This window comes from Protopterus annectens, chromosome 10.part0 (assembly GCF_019279795.1).
Source record: "Protopterus annectens isolate FY-2018-M chromosome 10.part0, PAN1.0, whole genome shotgun sequence".
NCBI lineage: Eukaryota > Metazoa > Chordata > Ceratodontiformes > Protopteridae > Protopterus > Protopterus annectens.
The window spans coordinates 110325453-110353000 of NC_056744.1; the positions used below are offsets into that span (position 1 = coordinate 110325453).

At 38.3% G+C, this 27548-nt stretch overlaps 1 protein-coding gene across 4 annotated transcripts in view; it reads right to left on the reverse strand.

Annotated features, from left to right (window-relative positions):
- The window catches only part of BAIAP2 (BAR/IMD domain containing adaptor protein 2), a 243268-nt gene that overhangs the window by 158790 nt on the left and 56930 nt on the right, over positions 1 to 27548 (reverse strand). For all 4 annotated transcript variants that reach the window (XM_044085084.1, XM_044085083.1, XM_044085086.1 and 1 more), the window contains 7 exons: positions 26653 to 26805; positions 23038 to 23283; positions 22401 to 22602; positions 17604 to 17805; positions 16521 to 16592; positions 15138 to 15300; positions 9869 to 9903 (listed from right to left, as the gene is read on the reverse strand). In XM_044085084.1, coding sequence (XP_043941019.1) covers positions 9869 to 9903; positions 15138 to 15300; positions 16521 to 16592; positions 17604 to 17805; positions 22401 to 22602; positions 23038 to 23283; positions 26653 to 26805 — 1073 coding nt within the window. The remainder of the gene's footprint in view (positions 1 to 9868; positions 9904 to 15137; positions 15301 to 16520; positions 16593 to 17603; positions 17806 to 22400; positions 22603 to 23037; positions 23284 to 26652; positions 26806 to 27548) is intronic.

Sequence of the window (27548 nt, forward strand, 5' to 3'; positions counted from 1 at the left end):
GGTAGCTGAAATCACCCTTTACTAGGGTGTTGGCTTGTACCCCAATATTTTCCAGTGCATCAAGAAATGAGGAGCGAGAATCCTGGGCATGGTGGGGGATCTGTAGCAAGTTACAATTCGGATTGCGGTCTTGCCCAGAGTGAATTGCACTTGGATAATCTTAGATGCACTATGTTGAACAACTAGCCTGGAGGTGTGGATATCCTTAATGAATATGGACACGCCTCCACCTAGTGTTTTGGTCCAGGTTAGGTGGCCGAAAGGTGTGGTATGAATTATAGGCAGGTAATGCAGGAGTCCTTCTCTGGAGCACTTCACCAGATCTCTGTCACTGCACAAATGTCAATGTTATCCATTTTAAGGACTGCCTCGAGTGAATGCATTTTGAGGTTTAGACTTCTAGCACTGAGTAGCATTACCCTCAGATTTTGCTTGCTTGTACCGGTTATGGTGGGGAATTTGTCATTTGAACCTTGCCTAAAAAAGGCACTATAGGAGTGGCAAGAGCCTTAGCCAGTATCCAGAATCCCAAGGGTGACAGGTGCAAGCCATCTCTGGCAAAGCATTGTGATCTGTCGATCATGTCATCCCAGGTAGACTGATATGGGATCCCCTTAGAATAACACCAGAAGCTTAGACAATTGCTGAAGTCAATCATTTTGTCCTTGTACTGTGGTATCATTCTGGGTGATGGCAGGATGCTACTCAGGGTTAGGGTCATACCTGCCTGGGTTACAAGATTGGACAGCTCCTCCATGTCTCTTTTCATGTAGTCCAGAGAGGTACGTCTCAGGTCATTCACACCAACATGGACAATGACAGTCATATTTGTACTTGTTGTGGAGTGACCTGAGTGCATGCATTATGTCACGGCTTCTGGCACCCGACAGGCACCTGACAGTAACTTTCTCCTTGTTTAGCCTGGTGAGTGGAACATCAGTGTGCCTGACTATAGAGTCACCTATGACTAGAGTGTTGGGTACGTTGTTATGCCTTATAGGTTGTGGTTGAGTGGCACACTCAGTTTGTGGGCTGTGTGTCATTTGGCTTGTGTTGGGGGGGGGGGGTGGAGGCTGCATGTGTTTCTGCTTTGGAGGTCTCTGAGAAGATTTTTATTGAGAGCCTCCACAAAAGATGGTGTGTGTTTTGTATTGCTGTGTGTGTGTGTTTTGGTGGTGTAGGTTTTGCGGGACTATGTCAGAAGTGTGGTGTGGTACAAGTGTTTACTTTCTCCTCTTGACTGTCTAATCCAGTCTTGAGTGACGAGAGCTTTGCTTCCAGTTTGGCTATATAAGTGCATCTCTCACAGGTTGTAGTTCTCTCACAAGCATGCTAGCACACACCCATGCTTATATGCAGGCATATACCCACTTTTTTCTAATTTATTTGACTTTTTATTTTCATTTTATGGTTGCTAAACAGAAAGCGCTGTTTAGGGAGTGTAAAAAATGGCAGCCATTTGAATTCTTTGCTGTCCAAACTTCACTTTGCTACCGTAAAGTGGTGGGACTTTTATTTCAGTGGGCATTACCTGTAAATTAATACCCTGCATTCTCCAATCAGGATGGTAAAGTACAGGTCACCTAATCTGTCTACACATGTGTGCATATAATTATATGCATGAATATGCAACATACACACACGCTACCTCCTTTCCAGGACACACACACACGTATATTATTGCGCACACATACGAGTACATACCCAGACACTACAACAGCATGCATGAGTCTCTAATTCATAAAAGGATATACAGCTGAAGCAGCACAAAAGCACCCATTTATGAGCTAGTCAATGCAACTGTGCATAATTTTCTTTAGCCTTCAACATATCCTGGAAAGGTGGCACAGACCGAGAGGAATGATAAGCCACACAAACATATACAGACACTATGTCATGATAGCTTTGATAAAACCAACAGGACAGCTGTTTCTTTTAACATGACAGTATAGATGAAAAACAGTATAAAATAAAGCATAGTCACAATGGAAAAGACTTTCAAATTAAAAATATTTAACTGAATAAAAGTAGGTATGGGTGTAGAATAAACATTTCTGAAAATATCCAGTAAAACAGCTAGTATGGATGGTCTTCAAGGTACTACCTAACACAAGAAGATGCAATTCTTGCATGCGAAGAGTTTGTGGGAATTCTTCATTTTATTAGCTTTCATATAAATAATGATCGGTTGTGTCACTCCTTGCCAGTTCTTCATGAAATAATCTCTCAAAACATTTGTACAACCACATGAACTAACCTTGCAAACAACTGACTTTTAACACTGGTCGTTACTTCCGATAGATCTGCATCTATGACCTACATATGACCTACACAGAATTTTAATTTGACAATCTATTTATGTCTTTATGTACCACGGTTCGGCATTCTAAAATGAAAGAGCTCTTTTGTTGCATGGAGCTACACAAAGTATGTAAACCAGGTTAAAAACAATGAAGAGGAATGAAGAAATTTGCCACGTAAAAGCAACTAGTCCAGAAAGTAGAAACCATGCCAGGAACAAGAACAAAGTATGTGCTCAGATGCATAGAAATATCAATTGCAATGCGAGCGTGAACACAAATGTATGCAAAATCTGCACGGTAGCTATACACTTGACACACTACATGGACTAATGTGTACAGGTAACACACAACTAGTGCAAAAAAGGGAAGTCATTAAAAAGTGAACCTTGCTGCAAAAAGCATGGACAAATCAGCCACTTTAGCATAAAAAGTGAATTTTTTTTTAATAAAAGGCTTCTCACTTTTAGTGGGCGCTATCACATCATCATTCACGTAGGCTACAAGGACTTTAACAAACAAAAGAAATGGGGATTATGAACCAAATCAAAGCTATGATGACAGATGGGTTCACAAAAGCAGTTGATTGCAAAGATGTTAATAAAATCTGAGGAAAAAGCTAGGTACGAGGAGGCATTTGGCTCAGAGGAAGGATCTTCCACTCTATATAGATAATGAAAAGCGATAAGGCACCTACGGAGGTTTGCATCTTAAGTGCACAAAATGTTTGGGACTAGTATCCAAGAGGAACAATGTTTTGAGGTAATAGGATAACTCGTAGATGCAAATCATTTTGATTAGCCTATGAAGTTTAAGCACTCAGACAGTTATGAAATGATACTTACATTTAATGTGTACAACCATTAACTATCTCTTGCATTTTGAAAAATGTCATGAGGCTGCAATACCAGACAAGTAATTATTTCTTTTGTGACCAGTATTAATTAAAAAATCGATCCGTCATAGCTCACCAACAAATAAAAACAAATGATTACATAAAAGAACACACAACAGCATGGCACTGCTAAAGCACAATATCTACAAGAGAATGTAGCAGAAAATTCACATTTTCACTTTTTGACAAACAAAAAAATGACATGGCATTGCAGGCATTTTAAAAATGGTAACATGGCACTGAGCATGACATTTAAACAGCTTCTTTTACAAACCAAAAAGATAAAAATGTTGACCCATTTTTGAGGATAAGCATTGATGAATTAAAAAGTGAAACACTGACATTTGTGTTACGTAGCACATTATGTACATGTACACATGACACATGCACAGAAATGACTTGACAGTCGCATAACATAATGTAGTGAGAATAAAAATGGTGGCGATTGGTTGCATCACGCTGACGTCCAGCATACTTTTCTATATATATATTTCATGCTCACCCCAAGGCAAAAATGCCCATTTCACAGTTTATTGCACACAAGGTTGCAAATGGATCCCTGGGCTGTCAGTTACACGCATTTCAATAAAAGCTCCCCACGGCAGAACACAAATATTTAAGCTAACGCTAAATGCTAAAGGCATGTTTTGAATTTGCAGCATGACATTAAAGCAGTCCTTCATGCCATAGCACATTCAGTCTCCCATTTCAGGGGATCCTCGAGCAGCACATCTACCGTCTTTAGTCCCCACTCTAGAACATGCTCCACATGTGGCAGAGGACATCTTACTTCACAGGCCTAGAAACATGGCCCCATCTATGAGTGGTGAGGGATGCCAATACTGCTGTAAAGTGCTTACCTTCTGTAAGCCAAGGTCAAACTCCCCTGTCCTCCAGCAGGATTCACAGAAAGCAAATCCTTCCTTCAGACAAGATTAATCACAACCCCTCACCAATCTCACGTTTGATATCTGGTACAGCACTACATGGCTATCTAAAAATCAGAAGAGTCAAGTCTGTACCTCAAGAACTAACATTTATCAAACAAAAACCTACCCTTAAAAAAAAAAAAAAAAAAAAAAAAAGTTGTAAAGATGGAGTTTAACTCCAGTGTGCTACCCCCACCCTGTCTTAGGGTGTTCCTCCTAAATTTCAGCCTTCACTGCTATATCCAGCTGGGAATTATATGCTCTCTTAAAATGGAACTGTATTGTCATCACCATTTTACTTGCCAAGTTACCCTACTGCAGTTTACTGTAACAAAACAAGGTCATGGCTCTGGTGTTAAAAGGGATATGCTATGCTTTTAAACCATTTCAAGATATTGCCACAGAATGGACAGCCATTGAAGAATGCAGAAGCTGAAATTGCATGCATTTGCATTCATTTTATTTAAAACAGGCTTGCAATGAAGAATGTTTTTTTCCATCTACCTCTAATAAGCAATTTCAGATTATACATCTGTAAACAGCAAAGTTAAACTACAACAAAAAATCAATACCAAAATGCATGAACCTTAAGTGCATCTTAGATAAAAGGCTACACTGTTGAATGTACAACATGGCAGGACTTATGTCAATTTTGGCTTCTTGCCCAACCCCACCCCCCCCCCCCTTTAAAAAAAAACACTACACATCCAAGGAACAGAACATTTTAAAACCAATCCAGACTACTTGCCCAGCACAAAGTTATGAACGCAGCCTGCAAACACTCTGCCATCTTGGCCGAAGAGCAGGCAGAGAATATAATTTTGTAATCATGTGCTCTTACTGCTGCCCCTAAGCCACCTGTCATTTTAAAAATGGCACCCCCCCCCCCCCAACAAATGTCTGAAATATCTAATGCCTTTAGACAGACTGTGATACAATCTACGAAACATTTATTGGAAGTGTTAATTTAAACAGCTATGAACATATGGCCTATAAAGCCATGGTTTCTGTAAGTAATGTATAGAAAATTGTATTCAGTGGAGTACAAAGTGTATGCCTTGCATCTTGGTTCTTCTACATCACATTCAATCACACTGCATACAGCAACGCAAGGCAAACAAGTCGGTTCAAAATGAAATGCATCATTAACTGGCTAATCACAGGCCATGTATCAGGACAAACAAAATGAAAATCCACACATCACCAAGACACAGATCCAGTGACAAAATCAAGAAGACAAAAAACATGCAAACAAGAGCATGAAGAAACTAAACTTCACATAATGTACAACACAGACTGACATGCATTTCAAAGTGTAAAAGTGAGGACAAGATGTTGGAAGTTTACAACCTTGTAAACAAACTTCCATATCTAGTATCTTCAGGTGTTAAACTGTGAACAGAAATAAAAAGAATATCACAAATAAAATGAAGGTAGCACCAACATGACCTTTACTCTTGATGTGGCTTAGTTTTGTGGCGTGAAACAGTGTAAACCTGCAGACTGCAGTAGGTAAAACAATTTTTATGCAACTTGGCACATGCTGGAAGAAAGCAAAGCCTACAACTGGGGAAAACTGCACAATACTCTAAAAGCATCTAGAATGTACATGTTAACACATACGATGCTATAACAGAAAACACAAAGTCTCTTTTATTCAAGTGAAGCAAAACAATTGTGAGCACATCTAACAAAAGTGACATGAAACTCAAATCTCAGTTAACAGAAACCATTAATACAATGCAAAGAAAATGAATGGCAAGTTAAAACAAAACAGAAAACATGAACACTGCTGCCAATTGCATAGCTAGGGTGGGGCATGAGGGGCAAGTGCCCTGGGTGCTCTTTAATGCAATGCCGGCTTTTGAAAGCCAGTATTGCTTTTGTGGTCAAAAAATACTGGAGGGGGGTTTGGGGTATGCCACAGAAATGGGACCTGAATGGCTGGGGCAGGAGGCATGGGAAACATGGGCATGTCATGCATCTGGCCACCTGGGTTGGTGTGCCAGTAGAAGGAACATTTTACAGTACTGGCCCAGGGTGCTAATTGAACCAGCTACACTTCCCATTGTTGCAGGGGGCAGGGCGTGGCTCCCCAAAACCACCTTACGTGGATCTCACTCCAGCATGGAGAGAAAGTGATTATTCAATAGAAATAAATAAATTAAAAAAAATGGATTAAAATGGATGACAAACAACAAAGTTTTTTTCTTTTTTTTTAAAAACATGATAGTTTTGTAAGTACAGGATTGTGGTGGCATTCACAAAGATATGCCACCCTACAAAAATGTTTTATACACAAATGAGAAGTATTAATCTGTAATCTCACTGACATTCCAGAGTAGCTCTACTGGAGCAACACTGCATATAACACAAGAAATAGAGTATAGAAACTTGCAACAAAGGGGTGCAATTTACGGCAAAGAAACTCAAGATCATTCAAAGAATATGAAAAAGTGTGTGCACAGTTCAAAAACTGAAGTGCTTCCATTCAGAATAAATCATGTCAACATAGCTATGCACAGGACTTGATAAATCTTTTCATTAAGACCTTTACATATGATTAGTCCTCCCTTGTCCTAGTAGAAATGGAAACTATTAAAGCAGAAAAGTATACACAGCTGCACTTACTTCATGTGTGATGAATGCTAACAATGCAACATGTAGTTTAACATACAAAAATTAAAACAAATTTTGGAAAACAAAGACCATTACAAGGAATGAAAAATGAACTTGAACATTTAATAGCAGTCTTCCTGACAGAATGCTATGAGAAAGAACATGTAGGGTAAGGGGATGTCTAATTTGAAACAGTGGACATTTTCAGTTTGTGCCACATGTAGCAGATTCAAAGTAAAACACAGCTAACTTAAAATAAAATACTTAGAGGTCTTCAAGATTATAAGGGATGAAGTGTCTTAAAAGAACCCAGTGCAAAATACAAGAAACTAAACTTGAAATGATCCTAGCAACATTGCAAAGGTAAAGATAAAAACACTGAATCCATGGAAACTTTTTTCCTAGTTAAACAGATGACCAACATGAAAGATACATATGGTTAAGCAATGTACATGGGAAGGGGAAGTCATACTACGCTGGGATACTTTCCCAATACAACTTCTGCTCTATGATGTTTTTCATTTATCCAATCAGTCTTTGTAGAACTGAGTACTCCACAAGACATGAAATCTGGCAAACAAAACTGCTAGTATGTAGTGCAATATAATACAAATGGTATTTGGGCATTAGAGCGTGAGGCTAGGGTGGGCATTGAATGTATAAAATAGACAGCTCTCGCTAAATGTAAGAGGAAATTTCCCATTTTCTGAAGTGCACAGACATCAAGAATCTCTTCTAATAAAATAGGTTTTGTAAGGCAACCCACCCCCATTGCAATGTTGTACTATTTTCCAAGCAGCAGCACTCACAGAACAGTCTTACACCAAATATAAAATATTGTTATATCATCCCATTGACTATCCTATGACTAACTTCAGTGATGGAAATTGCATGGTGCTAAACAAGTAAATGATCCAAAAGAGAATAGCAGGAAATTGATTAAAACATAAATCTGAGAAACAAAAACTCTGGGCACTTTAAATATATAAAGGCAGTAGGATGAACAACCACATCCTTTTAAAGAGACAAGGAACTGAAAAGGCAGGATGACTCTTACTCTAAGAATTGTACTGGTGACTTAGCGAGACTAAATTTAGTACAGGCTTTACTTCTACTTTACAGGTTTGAGGGGGAATTTTATCAGCAAATTACTGGAGTTCCCATGGGTGCAACTTGTTCACCTGTATACTCTAATTTGGTTTTACTTGGTTGGGAGATTCAACATGTATTTAGGGGCCCTTTTTGGTCCCACATTAAACTATATCTCCATTACCTTGATGACATATTTATTTTGTGGGGGGTGTGGAAGATGAAATACATAGTTTTATTAATCATATTAATTCAAGTACAGATTTTTTGTCTTTTACTTTCCAATACAATGATACAGGTATTAGTTATTTAGATACCTTAATAACTAAGGATACACAAAATAAACGCTTTGAATCTAAAATCTTTAGGAAAAAGACATTTTGTAATGCCTACCTGCATTTTGAAAGTAATCACCCCTTAGTACAAAAAATAAGCATTATTAAAGGTCAGGCAATTAGGATTGCAAGAATGACTTCTAATCAAAAAGACTTGGATATTGAATTTGATTTATTAAAGAAAATGTTTTTAGAGAGAGGATACCCTTTGAATTTAATTAATTCTACTTTACAGGATATATATTATTCATGGGAGCATAAATATTTACCTCTTTTAGGTACAGCTAATGGACCTGATTTATTGGGAGAGAATAGGGGTAACAATAGTTCGATTTTTAGTGATAATTCCAAAACAGTCTGTGTCCTTACTCATATGAGAACACCAGCTGTTAAAAGTATTTTTGTGAGAAACTGGAATATATTAAGAACTAATACAGCCATATACAATAAGGTTGGTAGTAAACCAACATTTGTGACCAGGGTGGGTAAAAATATGAAACAATTGTTAGAAAACAAGATAAGTGACAACATCAAGGTAAATGAGGGGACTAGAAGATGTGGTATGTGTCACTATTGTTCCTTCATTAATACTGAACCTATAGTAATATTGAATAACATTATGAAGAGCAGGGTACATTTCAAGCAGGGCAATTGTAACACCAGGGGGTGTCATCTTGCAATATGTAATACCTGCAAACAGTTCTATGTGGGGAAAACAGAGAGTCTTTTAAAAAATAGAATTTATGAACATCTTTATGAGATAAGGACAAGTAAAAATACAAATGCATTGTATAAACACAGTTTAGCTTGTAATGGTTTTAATAAGTTTGTGTTTGGTATTTTGGATACAGTCAAGATTGATATTAGAGGTGGGGACTGGAAGAATCTTTTGAAAAAGAAAGAAAGCCAGTGGCAGTTCAGACTGGCTTCTATGTACCCTCCGGGCCTTAATGAATCTGTTTCATTGGTACCCTATTTAATAGAAAGGTCCAATAATTTATGAATTTATCATATATGTAAATAAAAAATAATTTATATATTTTTTTTGGTTTATCTTCAGAAAATTTTATTAAATACATTTACAATATATTTTGCACTTCAGTATTTAGAGGTTTTAACACTGTATAACCTACTATATTATATTTACAACATATATATTCTTATACAAATATAAAAATGTATATTTTTATTATTTGATTGTAGTTTAGACCTTTTGTGCCAATTTCAAAAACAACTTTTTAACAATGTTTTTTAAACATCATAGGTTTGAAATGCATTTAGTGCTTTAAATATTTATAGGTTTTGTGATGTCATTAATTGGTAATACTATATAAAGTGTTAATTAATCAAGATCTTTGTTTCTGATTAAGTCTCTTTTGAAGAGATGAAAGCGCTAAAACTATTTGGTGAATAAAGGTGGAGTGTGTTTTAAATAACCAACTTGGCGTCCTGGATTCCTGGTTCACGCTTTTCACTTGGTTTACTAGTTTGGTTTTTTTCTTACAGGCTTTACTTCTCCTTATCCCCCATTTAACCTTCCCAATCTAATTTAAGACTACTAACAGTAAAAATATTGCAATTTTAGCTTCGGTCTCACTACATGGAGTTACAGCCTTAGAGATACTGCATTTCATCTCAATATAGAAAAAAATGTTAACCATTAACATTAAGATGTATGAATTTTATTGAAAGGCATCTTACCTGCTGTCAGGCCTTGCTCCATGTTCCTCAAGACCCTAAAAAGGAAAAGTACAGAATATGTAATACACAGCTATCACTATAGGACTCTCATACAACATATATTTAAGAAATAACATCTGTTTCTCAGAGATTGAATTCCTAACACAAGCATGCTTCTGCAAACAGAACTATTAATACGTTAGAATGCAACTCCACGCGTACATCTGTATTAAAACTAGGCCAGCATGAAGACACCTTTGAAAAAAAGATGAGAACAACCCTACCAAAGAGAGGGAAAATATCCTTAGAACCCGAAACCCAACAAATTTCACTGGTACTTCAAGCCCCCTCCTTTACCTGGCCACTCTAAACCTTGCTTCCTTACCCTGAAATATACCAATGTAGATGAGCCTTTTAAACCAGTCATTAGTTTTGATTATACTTTTTAAAAGTAAGTTTCCTTGCAGTTTACTATATGACATTCTTCGCTGTACATATATTGTTACATAAAATGCAATTTATCACTACTCTCCTAGAATGTGAAAATAAATTAAATGCTACCAGCTGAACATATGAATGAGGCAGATAAAATGAAGGAAAAAAAACGTTATGGTTGCAGCACTGTGGTAAATATTCAAATAGACAGTAAACAGAACTAGCAACCACTTCCACCAAAGGGACAGTAAAATGAAATAGTAACCACATCACACATACATGGGGAAAGCAGCAGTAATATGACAAAGTTCAGACTGCAAGTATTCAAACACCCTAGAAACAGGATGATGCACTAAAATAAGCTACACCTGCAACGCACTAAAAATGACGAAAACACTTCCCTTACAGCTTCAGCCTGCCTTTTGGAGTCAAAATGCCCAGCTTACATCTGAGCCATTTCCATGGTAACTGTGCCATGTCATAAGTGGAGATTACAGTCTCAGCTCCTTACGAAGCATCTTCTATTAAGTGAACAGTCTGAGCCTAGGTTTATGTACTGCAGCTCTACACAAAATAAAATCTCCTGGCATTCAACAGGATTTTTAAATCCTGTTATCACATTCTGCACACAGGAAAAAACTCACTACATAGTTAGTCTAAGCTAATGGGAAATCGAACATAGTCTAAACTATTGCAAATGTGTTGATCAGTTTCACGTTCACTGCAGTCAGCTAAAACAAGCTACAGGCAGAAAACGGTGTGGATTTTAGCAATTTTTTTTTAATCAGTAAAAGAACTGCATAGAGATCTACAGTCCTGTGACCCAGGAAACATGCCCCCAAATGGCAAACTCGGTTTTAAATACCAGCATCACCAATACACACATGCCACACCAATTAAAGGGCCAAATGAAGAAATGCATTTCCCAACTCTGCAGATCTCTACAAGGGCTCTTGTTTTTGCTTTCCTAAATCCACTGATCTTGTCTCAGTGACTCAAGAACTAACACACTGCATTTTTGGTACTGAAGTTCAGATGGCTGTTCTATTCCCACACAAGGTGCTTGGATTCAAGTAGTGCATTGCCACACAAGGCTGGTGTCTGTAGTCCTGAGTGCGTTATCTTTTGGATATGCCTGGCCAAATTTCCACTAATTCGTATAAACCCTATCTTGGGACTCCCCTGTAAGTAAAGGATAGGCCTAGTGGAACTAACCTGGTCAACATAAAGCACTTTTGGTCTTTGTTCTACAAAACAGTCTATGATCCACCATTCCCATGAAATTCAATGCATAGTTTATTTGCTGGAAAATAGAAATTAAAGACAGAAATGGAGCAACCTTGTATCCATACTAGTACAGCAAACCATTTCAAAAACTTTAAGGTAAAGACAATTATTGGCAAATAAACTGTTGTACTTCATAAATAACTAAGAATCCCATTCCATGACCAGTTTAATTGTCTATCACTCATTTGGTCATTAAACTTTATTGTAATAGATTTTAGTCATAGCCTCTGATAATTTGCAAATTAGGAGTAGTCATTGAATCTCACACTGACACAAATGTTCTCCAGGAGGGGCTGACACAGACAAACAACTGGTGTCATAGTCATTAAAACTAAATGCCCAAAAATGCATAATAGTATCCTTTGGGAAGTCATCCATCCCTGGTTAACTATCAAATGGACAACATATCCCTAAGAGTTGACCCAATAGTCAGGGACTTAGGGATACACATAGATAGCAATCTAGCCTTTGATCATCACGTGTCTTCAGTGGTGAGGAAATCATTCTATGCTGCACAACTTATAAACTAAAATATGGCATCCAAGTCCGAGGAAGTCATTGTTAGATTGTATTCGGCATTCAAAAGACCCATTATTGAGTACAATTCCCCCTTCTGTATGTACCTAACCAGGCATATCCAACAACATCCACAGAGATTCCTCACTAAAAGAATACAGGGCATAAGTAATATGCCCTATGCAGACCGCCTCAAGGCCCTCTCTCTATATTCTGTCTGCTACAAGCTTTTGAGGGGAGATCCATGCCTGACATATAGGGCACTGTCAGACGCCAAGCTGATGGACCTCCTGCATATCCACAAAACAAACAGTACCAGAATTACCCATTCTAAAGACTTAAACCTTGCCTGTGACATAAACAGGACCTGCTGGAGAGATCGGTATGTATCCCAGAGACTACCCCGTCTCTGGAACAGGCTCCCCATCCATGTAAAGCAGAGTTTCTCCCTAATCCAAGTGCAACTTGGAGAATTGGATGGGAAACAGGAACTTCATCCCTAGTTTGGCACCTATGTCTCTGACGCAAACAGGTAACCTGTAAATGATTAATCTCCCAGGCCCATACTTACACTTCTCAAGGGTATCGGAACAAGAGATTTGTCATGCATGGCTAGGCATAAAAAGGCCCTTGTGGTCGTTAGCCTAGTAAACACCTATGAATCTGTCACCAGTTATATCACAGGGACCATGAAAGGACATAGGAAATGACCCAGTTAAGAAGTGTACCCCATTCTCAAAAGGGTCATAGATGTAAGCATTTTTGAAGACTGCTCCAAATCTGAATTCAGTTTTCATAAAGAAAACCCCAAGCAGAATTATTTTCCTAGTTACTACCACAAGAAATAATAGAGTCCATGAATCAGATAAACTGCAAATATTGGAGGTGTGATGAAGAAAAAGGATATTGGGAACATATTTTTGTGAGTGTCATGAGTTGGCAGACCTTAAAAATTCCCTGTAGGCTACTCTGTCAGAAATACTGGGTGAGCAAATCAGTGTAACTAAGGAAATTATTTTTTTTTAAACTGGGATATACAGTGTTGCATATTTGGAAGCCATACATGTATTCTCCCATTGTTTCTTTATGAATTGCTTATCCAGTCTCTCTTCCTAATCTTTTCTAAGCTCTCTTATCGATTCTTATACTTATCGTACAATATTTTATATGCTCTACTAATTATCCCATGTTTTAACAGCAGCTTATGTTCTAGATTCTACAAAAACTCTACCAGTACTTGTCTTTCACTTAGGCTCCCCTATCCCTCTTTGCCTAAACTCGGATCACTTAGGATCCCCTATCCCTCTTTGCCTAAACTCAGATCACCTGATAGGGAAGGCAGTCTCTAGCCTGCAGTCCAAATGTATTCTTGGCCTCTTCCCATTCTACTACCCTTCCCTCTCTATTTGTTTCCAATACCTTGGTTCCTTTGACAGTTTTCTCCAGTAAATTCCACCCCAGTCTTCCCTATTCTCTGCAGCCATAACTGCAGGCATCCCAGTCGGCAAAAATCTCCTTTCTCCAATTCTATGTTGGCTTAGTTCTTAAAATATTTTATACCTGAACACCCCCACGTTTCATCATCATCCCTTTCCACTTTGAATTACAGCTTTCTGCTTGTGCTGTGCATAGGAGACTTAATTGTTTAGATCTGAAATGCTCATTCAAATCAGGGTTACCCCCAAACCACCTTGTTCTACTGGAAGGATCAAACTTATCCCATTTGACTCTTGCCCTCTTCCCCTCCCAGATAAAATCCTTCAACCCTCGAGTTACTATCCACAACTCCTCCTCAGTTTGATAGAAATATGCCTGACCTGTGTATAAAACACAAGGGACTAAACACTTTCACTACTTGTATCTTGCTATCCATATTTATAAAACAGAGCTTCCAGTTTCTCAGTTTTTGTATGATCTTTTGTTTAGTCTCTTCCCACATATCTTTAGGTGCCATAACAACCCTTTTTCACCTATATTAATAAATGTTTCATTTTATCAGGTCTTCATAAACATAGGTATTGCTGAACCACAAACTGGTTTAGCAATACACAAAGAGGTTTATTGTTTAAATAAATAAATACATTTTTCTAAAGAAAAAAAAATTCCCTTTCTTAAAATCCTCTAATTATCTATGGTATGATCCTAGTTACTACCACAAGGAATAATACAGTCCACGAATCAGTAAGGTGAATCTAAACATTAAATGCAATAGTTAATTCCAAGCACCAAATGGTAAATTTTGTTAGTCTTAAAATAAATTTTGACTAGGCCTTCTTACTGGCAAGTGCCACATGCTGCCATATTCATATCCCAGGCCAAAGAAAATCTGAAATGAAAGATGGCATGTGGGAGTGGAAGACTGAGCATGGTATCACTGACTTCCAGCAGGCATACAGCAAAAACACAAATAAAACTGTTAGCTCTCACAAAATAGTTAAACTTTTCTGAAGCATTAAAAAAAACTGTCCAGGAGGTCATGCAATGGTAGTAATCACTTTTAACAGAGAGGAAACAAACTGTCCTTCAGCAACAGTGTACGTTTAGAGCATCAAGACATAATGGCAGCACTGTATTCTAGTGGTTAGAGCCTTGACTGCAAGTGGGTAAACTCAGCTGATCTACACCTTAATCAATAAAAAAAGCAGGACCCCATCTGCAAAACACAATGCTGCATAATCCTCATATCCCAGTTAGTGATTATCAAAAATTCATGCACACAGCACCCATTTCACATAAACACAGAAAGCTGATTAGTGTCAAACTGACATTTGTATTTCTGCACCTAATTAAATAAGACAGTTTACTGCAGAATCTAATTAGAACCCTTGGGAAAATGGATTAAGCCCAAGAGAAGCCATTTTCAAACTCAACCGATGAAACCTTTTTAAGTAAAAATCACTTCTAAAAGCCAGGATAACTTCCATTGCTTCTTCCTTTCATTCAGCCAGGTATCACAAATAGTACATACAAAATCCATTCAAACATCTGTAGCCAAAAGGTTACAGTGGGTTTCATATTTCGGATGCCAAGTGTGTTTTTAGGAAGAGCTTACCTGAGAATGAGGCACTGCCATGCTGTGTGGTCTTTGTCTGAATGAACTGGAGGCACTCTGTGAAAAGCTATGAGAAGCAGTCCCATAATCTGGAGGAGGAACAGAAAAGTCTTCTTTCTCTAGTAGGTTACCGGTGCTACTGCTTTTCCCATGATGATGATGTCTATAAATGTAAAAAACAAAAAAAAAAAAAAAAGTTAATGTGCTGACAAAAAGTCTACCTGGCTTCTTACAAGAACATAGGCAAACTACATAAAAAACTGTGCTCAGGAGGTTACAAAAAAATCTGTGCAATATGTAGTTACCATGAAAATTATATATGTATCAGACTGTCAACAGCAGAGGGGTCATAGTTTTGGCTGTTCTGTTCCATATTCTGTCTGAAGACAAAAATGGCAACACTGTACCCAGATTTGCAGCACTCCAAAAGGAAGCCATCACAGAGGGTCCAGTATTGGGAAAATAACTCCAAGATAAAGTCCACAAGGATGCTCAAGAACATTGTCTATATCTGTCCACATTTACAACAGACCAGAAAAGGAAATGGGAGATGTAACAATATTCACATTTATAAAGAGACACACTAAATTCTTTTGTATGTACTTGCTTAAGGGGAGGGGGGGGGGGTGCAGCACTGATCAACATTGATCGTTTTCATACTCAGCCTGGGAACACTGTCTGACCAAGTGACTTGTTCAGTAGGCAGATGGTGGCAGAGGAGATCAAAGCTTGGCTTTCTTGAAGCAGCTATTTAACAGCCAAATGCCTTAACCCTTTATGCTAACTGCCAGACTAGCAATAAGATTGGTAATAAACCAATTTAACTAGACTAACCATAGTCCCAAGATCAACAGCAAAACTTACAGATATTATGGCAAGATGGGTAATGCAAACAGATAGGATGTTTAAATGCATGGCTGTAACAAGTGTACAATATAGCCTTTGTAATCTAAACTACACAATAAAGCAGGGGGAATACAGAGGCAGATAATGCAGGAGAACCAATAAACCCCAGAGCTAAATAAGGGAACCATGATGCATTGCACAGGCTTCTAGGCTTTTCATTGTTCCCCTTCAGGAGGGTAGGTCACTTCTTAAATGGAGTCCATTTTATGTGCTGATTAACAGGCACATATCAGACGTGCCGCTACATATACTACAAAAACTGATGCTCAAGCCAATGGACTGGGGGCAATGCATGGAAAGAAAAAGAAGTCAATGCAGTGCTTCGACTGGGAAAGTTCTGTACAACACATTAATCAACAAATTATGCCAGTCATTTATTTGGCCAAAAACACTTTATGCACTTATTTCATTACGAAACAGACATAATGGAAAATAAACCTTCGTTATTGAATTGAAAAAAAAAAATTAGCCACTTACGAAATACGTAGCCTGCCACTCTGCTCGCCGTCTTCTAAAACTCTAGTGTAAGAGAAAGGAAACCAGCCCCTCCTAAAAGACAGGAAACATTGCAAGACTCACTTGGGATTTTTCTACTCACTCATACTTCAGTTCACAGTATGTCAACATGTTAAGACCAGCAAATGCATTTGCAAACTGGCATGCACATAGAATCTAAAAGTTAATGCAAATATTCATTTAATAGTCACCCCTTCCTAATAGTTTTAAAGTTGCAAATTAGCATTTACACCTTTTAAACTTGCTAAGAAAACTGAATGGAAGGCAAGATCACATTACCATTTATCTGGTTCACAAACAATGCTTTGGTAGCATAGACGAGCTGTACCTTCAAAAGGAAACAGACTAAATGGGGGATCCAAATACTTTGGAAAGCATGTTTGCTCAGTCAGACGGATTGCCAATAATTCAGTGAGTTATGAAAGAGAACAAAGCTGTTCTACAGCTTGACATTTTGCTCTCTAAGCACATAACTATGGTAGTTGGCTCTGAGTAGCAGCTGCCAAAACCAGTTCTTTAATGAAGGTGCCATCCAGACATTGGCACTGTTCTGCTTTGGTAATATGGCATATAACAGGACATGAGTATAAAGACTAGAAAAATACTGCAAATTATGTCTGTGGCAATTGCAACCAACATGATGCAGTTAAGTTTTAATCAAAATTGGCTAAGTGGAAAACAGAGCACAAACCCAGCTGATGCATCTAAGCTAGTAGCAGGAATTAATCCTTACCAAAAAATCAATGCTAACCCAGTTAAGTGATGAAATCAAGTGATTTTAGTGGATTGCAAATTTGAAAAAATGAGCCAACCATGTTCACCTCCAAGGGGAAGCAGTGCAAAAAAATAAAGACATTTACAGACTGTTACAGCACTGCTAATTGACAACATAGAAAAGGCAGCACTTTTCTTATAAAAGTATCAATGATGTAGAAACTACTGGATTTCTGAAGCAATAACTGCCTTCATGGAAGTTTCCCAGGTGTCAGTTACAGACATCTGTAAATTTCTAATATGACAACGTAATAAAATCATAATACTTACATTTTGGTTTTCTCACTTTCTCCATAATGCCACCCATCTCTGGCTTCTGGCACAAGAAGTGTGATAATATCTCCTTCTCTGAAGCTAAGAAGAGTGCCGTTGTCTCCTGCTGCATGTGAGAAAATGGCTTGTACCCTTATCCTTCCATTCTTTTCCAAGCCTGCAGCCACAGAGCTAGAGCGAGGCAAGGTCTTGTTTTCAGCTGCAGATAAAATTTGAAACAGAAATTGAAGACCACATAGTTCTCCTTTTTAAAGCAAATTCTGGTGTACATTAAAATTGACAAAGACAGACAGTCCCAGCCCTGTTCCTCAAAATTAGCAATAATAAAAGCCATGAAGATGCTAATCTCCACACCTGTGGATGCCTAATCATTTGCTCCAAACACCCTAGGGACTAGTTTACAAATTGAGGAAAGGTGCTAGACTCTCGGATTGCTAGGCCAAGGACCCCTAGAAGGAATCCTGTACTACATTCTCCAAGCAACAGACAACTCAATAAAAGCTCAGTACCAACTAGCTAAATCTCTTTCAGCACCCTCATGGCAACAAAGCTGCATCTCACGGCACCCCCCACACATACATACACACCCATAATAGAACCTCTACGTTACACCACCTAGGAAATGCCAATTTATATCAGAGATCCCCACTTGGCAGAATGCAGAGTCTGCCTCTTGAGTTACTCACTTGACAGACTGTGAACAAATGATCCACAACACTCACACTTGCGTACATATACACATTATATATATATATATATATATATATATATATATATATATATATATACACACACATATATACATATATATACATATATATATATATATATATATATATATATATATATATGATAGATCTACTACTTTTGATCGAGAGCACATTCGATCGAAATTCATTTGATCGACAGCACATTTGATCGAAAACTAGTATTCATGGCAATTAACAGGGATTTGTACCCCTCCCCAAAGTCGTGCAACCCTGGAGTTGATATGTAAAGGTAGGGGGGTGGGGGCACAGCCCCCCACATTGGGGGGTGTGGGGCAAAGCACCCCACCTAATTTCCTTTAAAAGAAGAAAATAAAAGAAAGTGTATATATTTTAAACGAAAATAGGTGGGGGGCTTCGCCCCCCACACCCACCTACCTTTATATATCAACTCCAGGGTCACACGACTTTGGGGAGGGGGACAAATCCCTGTTAATTGCCATGAATACTGGTTTTCGATCAAATAAGTTTTGATCATCTGTGCTGTCAATCAAAAGTAGATTCATATATATATATATATATATATATATATATATATATATATATATATATGTGTGTGTGTGTGTGTGTGTATATAATGCACACACACACAACACACACCACAAAACACACACACACACACAACACACACACACACAACACACACACACACAACACACACACACACAACACACACACACACACACACACACACACACACACACACACACACACACACACACACACACACACACACACACACACACACACACACACACACACAACACACACACAACACACACACAACACACACACAACACACACACACACACACACACACACACACACACACACACACACACACACCTGCATGAGCCAAAAGGGAACTGAAAGTGAGGGAACGGGTTAGGGCAGGTAATGTTATCACAGGTACATTACCCATACAAAGTTTACTATATCACATACCATGTACTACTGTCTCATACCATGTACTACTGTCTCTAACAAAGACCAGAAAGGCAAACAAGCCACACATCATGAATGAAACCGGTTCGCTCCAACAAGCCAGCTCCTTTTCACTGAATCATCATCATCATCATCTTTCGGCTTTTCCCGTTAGGGGTCACCACAGCAGATCATCTCTTTCCATTTCTTACTATCCTCTGCATCTTGCTCTGTCACACCAACCGCCAGCATGTCCTCTCTCACCACATCCATAAACCTCATCTTAGGCCTTCCTCTTTTCCTCTTACCTGGCAGCTACATACTTAGCATCTTTTTCCCAATATACCAATCATCCCTCCTCAGCACATGTCCAAACCAACGCAATCTCGTCTCTCTTGCTTTGTCTCCAAACTGTCCAACATGAGCTGACCCTCTAATATACGGATTCCTAATCCTATCCATCCTAATCACACTGAGTGCAAATCTTAACATCTTTAACTCTGCCACATCCAGCTCTGACTCCTGCCTTTTTGTCAATGCCACTGTCTCCAACCCATATAACATAGCTGGTCTCACTACTGTCTTGTAGACCTTCCCTTTCACTCTTACTGGTACCAGTCTGTCACAAATCACTCCTGACACTCTTCTCCACCCATTCCACCCTGACTGTACTCTCTTCTTCACCTCTCTTCCACATTCACCATTACTCTGAACTGTTGATCCCAAGTACTTAAACTCGTCCACCTTTACCAACTCTACTCCCTGCATCCTCACCATTCCTCTACCCTCCCTCTCATTTACACACATATATTCTGTCTTAGCCCTGTTGACCTTCATTCCTCTGCTCTCTAGAGCATATCTCCACCTCTCCAGAGTCTCCTCAACTTGATTCCTACTCTCACTACAGATCACAATGTCATCTGCAAACATCATAGTCCACGGGGCCTCCTGTCTGATCTCATCTGTCAACCTGTCCATCACCACTGTAAATAAGAAAGGAGTCCGTTTTCTACATTCATGAAGCATTACAAAATTAAAGACCAGCTATCGGCCTCAAATCTCACATGAAAAAGTACCTCTCTCAACCCTGAAAAAAAAAGTTTCCACTTCTAGTATAATTAGCTCTTGGAAGACTCCTACCAGTTTCAGGGCAAGAAAGAAATAAAAACTGAAAGCCTCACTCCTCATTTCCAGTACTGTATGGTACAGATATTGGCTACTTTACCAGCTTCAATTCTTAAAAAAAAATGATGCATTGGGACAAGTCAGCTATATAAAAATGCAAGTATGTGCCAACACATAGTAGTGTTTGTAGAAAATAAATCTCATGTTAGGGAGACCTAGTTCCATTTATAAACATGCCTCTGCACAGAATCCTTCTTGCAAGTAAAGCCTCCAAATCATACCCTTCAAGCACCAGGAAATCTAGAAGACTCTAACCCTCTGTTCTCAAACACTGGAACCTCAAGGACTGGCAGTCTATATTTCCCTTTATACTTTACGCTGTTAAAAAACAATGACAAGAGAAGCTAGCACTGTTTCACTGCAGAACAGCCTAAAATGCAATGCAATCACTTCCTGCAAACTCACACTACAAATCTTTCTGCATTGGTTTTAAAATGATTTCACAAAAGTCAAAGAAAAGGAGCAAAGAAAGTTTTTAATCAGCTTTTTTACTCAACCAAAGCTCCAAATGTAGCCTACTGGATGCAAGATTAATGCTGTCTCTTCACTCTCTCAGCAGAAGTGAGCAGTTACAATCTCCTACTAAGTCCATCAAGTAGCCACCATGACAGGAACTCTTGAGCAAGCGTCTACAAATTAAACATAGTAGGGGGCACTGACCTCACTGCCAAGAACATTTAATCAGAAGGTGCCACTTGCTGGTGGATACACCCACTGGTCATGACAAAAACAGGAACAGATGATCAGATACATGAAGGACAGAAATTAACCTTATACATGTGTATGTGTGTGTGTGTGTGTGTGTGTGGGGGGGCAGGTAAAATTTGTCTCTCTCAGTTACCATTTCTATTAAATCTAGACTTTCTGTACACTTCATACAATGAAACAAGCATGTCATTTAAATGTTTTACTTAACATTAATGTTACTCTATAACTGTTCCTCTAACTGTTTTTGGATTGATAGTGTTTCAGCTGCATTATGATTTCACATTCTCTTCAACAATGTACAGTTCACAGTGTCATAATAAAGTGATAGCGAGTAACTCCATAAAATACTAAATACTTAAAAGGGCAACAACACAAAAAGCACAAAATGAAGCTTGCCACCTAATGTGGCCATTACCTGCATGCCTTCCTGTTCTACACAGAGAAAGAACACGTGTTTTCTATACAGAAATCTAAACCTTCCCCCTACCTACTCACCTATCTTCAGCTGACCATTAGTTGCTAGCAGCCCCTCTCCTCATTCACCAGGTCTAATATACCCACCATTATCGCCTCACAGGCCCTGGACATGGATCAAGTGGAGGCCGGGGAAGGTTGAGGACTGTGGTGCAGCATCATACTACTCTTGTAGTGTGTGCCTAAACCCCTCTCAACACAAGGGCAGCGTTAAGAGTTGAATAATGGTTGCCATTGGTAGGTGCATGCATGCTTCCATACATATGCAACCTCAACCTCCCAACCAACTGGGATGTTCCTTGTAGTGGGGAGCAAACCCAACTTTTAATGTTGCAATTGTAATGAGCCTACACAGCCTCCTACCAACTAAGATGGGAGAGGCAGAGTTGGATGTTCATTTCCATCCTCCCTCACCTGGTTCTTTTACTTATGTTGGTGGTACAGAAGATACAGTGACAACTATCCCAGTTTGTTATGAGCCTGGGAAAGCCTTCTACTGAACTCAAAGGACACTGGCTGTGGAGATCTTCCACAAACAAAACCCTTAAATACTGCAAGTCACACCTCTCTCGCTCTCTCTCTCCCTCTCTCTCATAAAAATAACTCCATGGAAAATCTGAAATGAAGCAAGATAGAAAGCCCCTGCCAGATGATAATTCACTCAGAAAAGGATTCAGAATAGCCCAGCCAACTCCCAACCTGCCCTCCTTAACACCAGCAAGTTAAAAGTACTTACATGTTCCATGACCGTGTTTAGATGGTGCAGTTTTCCGTACTGGGAGTGTGTTTGAGTAGGTATCACTGAACTGTTTAGATGGCTGGGATGGTGAAGGAGCCTTCATCTGCATAGTTTTCCCCTCAGCCCAATGATTATAATCTTCACTGTGAGGACCAGAGATGCCATTCATCACTGGAGGAACATCCTGCCCTGTTATATTCTAACAAACACAAAACCAAAAAAATTCAGTCTTAAAAACTGGATGTCAGTATTGTAGTACAAGAACACACTCAAAAAAAACACACACATTCTAGAAAAACTTACTCTAAACTAAACTGTGATATAGTTCTAAAAGTATATACAATTTATTTTAGGTATTCTTCTGTGAGGAAATGTACTGCAGTATTGGTTGGTATGAATAAAAACTCCAAAACATAAAATGACAGATAAAAATGGTGCCAAATCAAGTACAGTTAACACAGAAACCTTCAAATAGTAAAAACATTACAGAAACTGTAAGAGTATTTAGCTGTAGTGATAAAATATTCACACCTCATCACTTATCAACATAAAACCATTTCTATACACTAAAGCTACAATTCTGGTCATAAATGCAACAAGCATGTAAGATTTTACGCAAGACAAGGGTACTTACTGAACCAATGGGCACACCTCCACCCCCAACAAAGGGTGCAAGCTCTGGAGGCACTGGAAGAGGTTTGGCACCAGGAATTGGGTCAGATATGACTAGACTTGACTTGGAGGCAGATAATGGACCAGAAATGAGAGACGCACTTCCAGATGACTGTTGTGCAAGATACATTGCACGATCAGGAATCTTGCTTGGATCTGCACAGGACTGTTGCCATAAAGGAAGCTTCTGTGCCAACACATCTTTGCTCTAAAAAAATGAAAGAAAGAAAAAGAGAGCAAATATTAGATAAAAATTAATATGCATTCAAGTGATGTCAAACTGCTGCATTTTTCAATTAAAAATTTCATAGGTTTGCATGAAAAAGCTGCAATTTTAATAGAGGAGCTCCTGTAATACCAAATGTCCTGTTCCCGAAACACTTTAGCACACAAGTTCACAAACAGTTGTATGTGCCCTATTCACACAGCATATTTAAAACAGGAACTTTATAAAAAGATCCTACCAACTCAATGCCTTTTGAGCACAGCAATCTAAGGCCAGTTTAGAAGTAAACTACAATATTTTTCAATATGCACATATAATCCAGTTACTAGGATTGTCCTCTTAAAACAAACGCAGCTACTACTAAAAATGACAAATCATGTACCACCACAAAAACAGAGTTAATAGTAAGTATCGGCACTACTGCTCTAAGCTCCACTCAGAAATTCAGGTCAATACACGTTTTATCAAGTAGTCTGCATTTTGCTTCTTAAACGACAAAAAAAAAAAAAAAAAAAAAAAATCAAAAATGTTTAATGACCTGCTGCAAAGTTCCTCATCCTGCATCTATATGTACACAAGAAAAACAAATTTGAAGTAAGGTAGTGTAGGCTACAACACAGTTCACATCTACTGTGACATCAGATAAATCTTTTTACATAAGGATACAGCCTTCCCAGACCTGAGACTGAAGCAGAGTGCTCCAAATATGGTACAGATATTTTAATACAAGTTATGGAAATATAGAAAATCAAATGCTGAAGAAAAAAAGCACAACCTCTAAAAGTACCGTAATGAGCTATATAAAAGGTGTTATACTAAGAAATCTGCCTAACTCCACACAAAATAAATTAATCTTAGAAAGGTCATTCATTTTTGATTTTTTTTCTTAAAATTAGCAATAAATGATTAACTATGCTAATCATTCTGATCTATCAGTGTTTCAGCTACTCTGAATCCAGCTTAGGATGTACTATTTAATAAAATTTTAAGTTGTGCAAGCATTCAGTTTGAGAATCCCAACAGCTATTTTTTGAAAAACAAATATACATATCAGAGTTGTCATAACCCTAAGACAATGCAAACTTTCAGTGTTGTGGGTCTCTGCACAGTACACTGTGAACTTTTCTAGGTACACTCTAGGGAGAGTGTTCTCTGTCCATTTTAGTCTCCTGCTGCTGCCCTGTGAAACACAGGGCAGCTAAACAGAAGGGAACTCAAAGCTCAGGTTTCTCTGTAATGCCTTCGCTGACAATGGCCAGCTTTCCTGGGATCGGGTAAGATGAGAGTCAAAAAGATCAGAACCAGCCTCAACAAAGAAGGCATAGTAAAAACAAGGACAAAAGACTGACCCATTAAAGCAGCAGAAATTGAGATAATCTCAGATACATGTCAAATGGTTGCGGAGGTAGAGAAACAAGAGCGGACATTACTTACAAAAACAGTACTTTACTTCATGAGAGGGGAATTAAAAATAAAAGTGTACATTGTGAAGCAGTCCTAAATTAGTCAAGTGAAAAGAAAATTTGAGAGCCTTACTGAGCAAATGTAATGGGTTCAAATTGACTTCAAAGAGGCAGTAGAACATTCAACGGTATCTCTACATTATCTGTTGTTTTAATTTGGCCATGTGGACTATTTCTTCTTGCCATCCTTTAGAAGTCACATGCGCATCAATACAGCAAATTCCTCCAGAATTATAGGGGCCAGCTCAATATTTCACAGCCAATATTTCTGATAACACTAACCTACTACAACTAGTACTTAAGGGCATATGGTTTAGAAATGGTGTACTTCTGAAATCTAATTTGGTGCTATTTTAAAATTAACATCATTACAAATTTGTACAACTAAACAAGTAAAAAGCACTTGTAAAAGGTCACTGTGGACTTCTCAGGAGAGTTTTGAGCATTTTAAAGTGGAACAGTATCCACGCCCACCCCCACAACAATTTCCCCATGGTAGTCATGGCAAGGTTAGCACATACTTCCTATATGAAATAAATATGTTACTGCTACAACCATGCTTTGCATTCCACATACCCGTGGGCCATGTTTTGTTTCATTTCTAGACAGAGTCCTGCAAGCCCTCAAAAACAGCATACGTGTACGTGCACACATGCACAATTCTACTTGGAAGCTTCAGCCAAGTTAAGAGAAAGTTGCAAGACATGGACCCAAGTGGATCTCAACTCCCAAAAAAGCATCAAAGAAGCAACAGTCACGCAAATCGAGCAACACTCCATTTCAAGTGTCGCTGCACATGTGTGGTGTGTGTAATTATATCACAAGTGGCAGGTAAGCAAGACTACAGTTGTCAAGTTACCAAACTACATTTTAGTCAAAAGGATGATTTGGAATCTCCCCACCCCCAGAAGGGACATCCACAGTCAGTTACATCTGCAGTGCAGCATGTGGTAGCAATTTCATTCTCTCACACCCCACGCTCCGAGGAAGGGTGTGCACATACCATCTTTTATTGCGAAAAGGAGTATCCCTGCTCAGTCATGAGTACTCCCCACTCATTAATTAAACTGTATCATTACAAAAAAAGCTCTTGCAAGCAATAGCCATGGCATGAATACTACTTAATTTTAAAGGAAAATAAACTAGTCTATTTAACTAAAGCTGCCCAGCACTATTCAAAATTTAATGCTGCATCATTCCCAGCAAATAAGCTGGCTACTTTTGTGCAAAATATCCATAGTCACTTGTAAGTTAGTTGATAGGCTTCATCTGACTAACAAGAAATGACAAAAACTGCTCAATCTACTGCACTACTCTGGTTAAAGAATGTACTACTCTGGTTAAAGAATGCTGAAACACAGAAGTGTTTGGTATAAGTAAATTAAACTAATAAATCCAAACATCTGATGTTCAAAATGGTTAGCTTTAAAGCTCTTCCCATATTCACATGGTTGTTGCTACTAGATTATTTTAAATCAATCACAAATCGCAGACACTCCTACCATGACAGGTGTTATTTTTCTGAAAGAAAAAGCACTATGGAATTAAAAATGAACATGGGTCCTTCAAGCAGGTACTCAAGACACGTAGTCTAGAATCATTCCTTTCTCCTTTGCTACTCTAAAATCCGGCAGAGGACTGTCATTGGGAATCAGCTAAAAGCAGTATTAATTCCTCAGACCATCCCAGTAGAGTACTTTAATCCCACATGTAACTGTAGGGGGGATGCAGGTTTACCTTCCCTAATCACTTGTGGTTACCTGGCTTGAAAATGGATTAAATAAACATGGATTATCCATCTTGTGACTTTTGGGATGAACAATTAGAGCTTAAAATTTAAACTTAAATTTCACACTAGCCATAAGCAACTGAAACAGACACTCCTTACCTTGCTGTGATAGCCAATGGTGTTCTTGGCAAGTGAGCACTGCCTATCTACTAGGAAGCAGAACCTTCTCCTCTCCTCCATTAAGGCTGTTTTGTACCCATCAGTTATATAGCCTTCCATTTCGCCCTGTTTGTTGTTGATTGCTTCTGCATACTAAGGGAAGGAAAAATAAATCATTTTAGTTGACAGACATTATCTACATAGTAATTTGTTTAATATCTATCAAGATGGCTCCAGTTATTTTAATAGTACTGAAACCATTTTAACAAGTGGTATCCAAATACCTACAAAGTAGAACAATACACTTTTAAAAGCATGTTTCTCCCACAATAACACATCTAAAAGGAATGTTGCCAAAGGTGTTTTCTACAGATACTTAAAATGTAAGTAAATATACAGAAAATAAAAATAATCAATTTGACAACCAAACAAGTACTTTTTAGCCCATCTCGGAACATTCCAAGATAGCAGTATGGTTGTCCCCTTTTTTATTACTGATGCTGTCCCCTTGTGCTATACACACACATATACAAACGTATATACTAATTATATGTGTGTATATATATATATATATATATATATATATATATATATATATATATATATATATATATATATACACACACACACACACACACACACGTACACACACACGTGTGTGTGTGTGTGTGTGTGTGTAAAAATGTTTTTTATTACTATTACACATAAATGCACACTGCTTTTGTCCTTTGTACTCATGGCCTTCAAGACCTTTTTCTTAGCAACCCAGTATTAAGGCATATGCTTGGTGCTGGCTGGACCACTATCAAAGCAACCATGAAGGGTAATCTTCATGATGGCCCCTACAGTAGTCAAACATCCATCTTTCACAAAACAAAATCACTCGGATGGTGCAT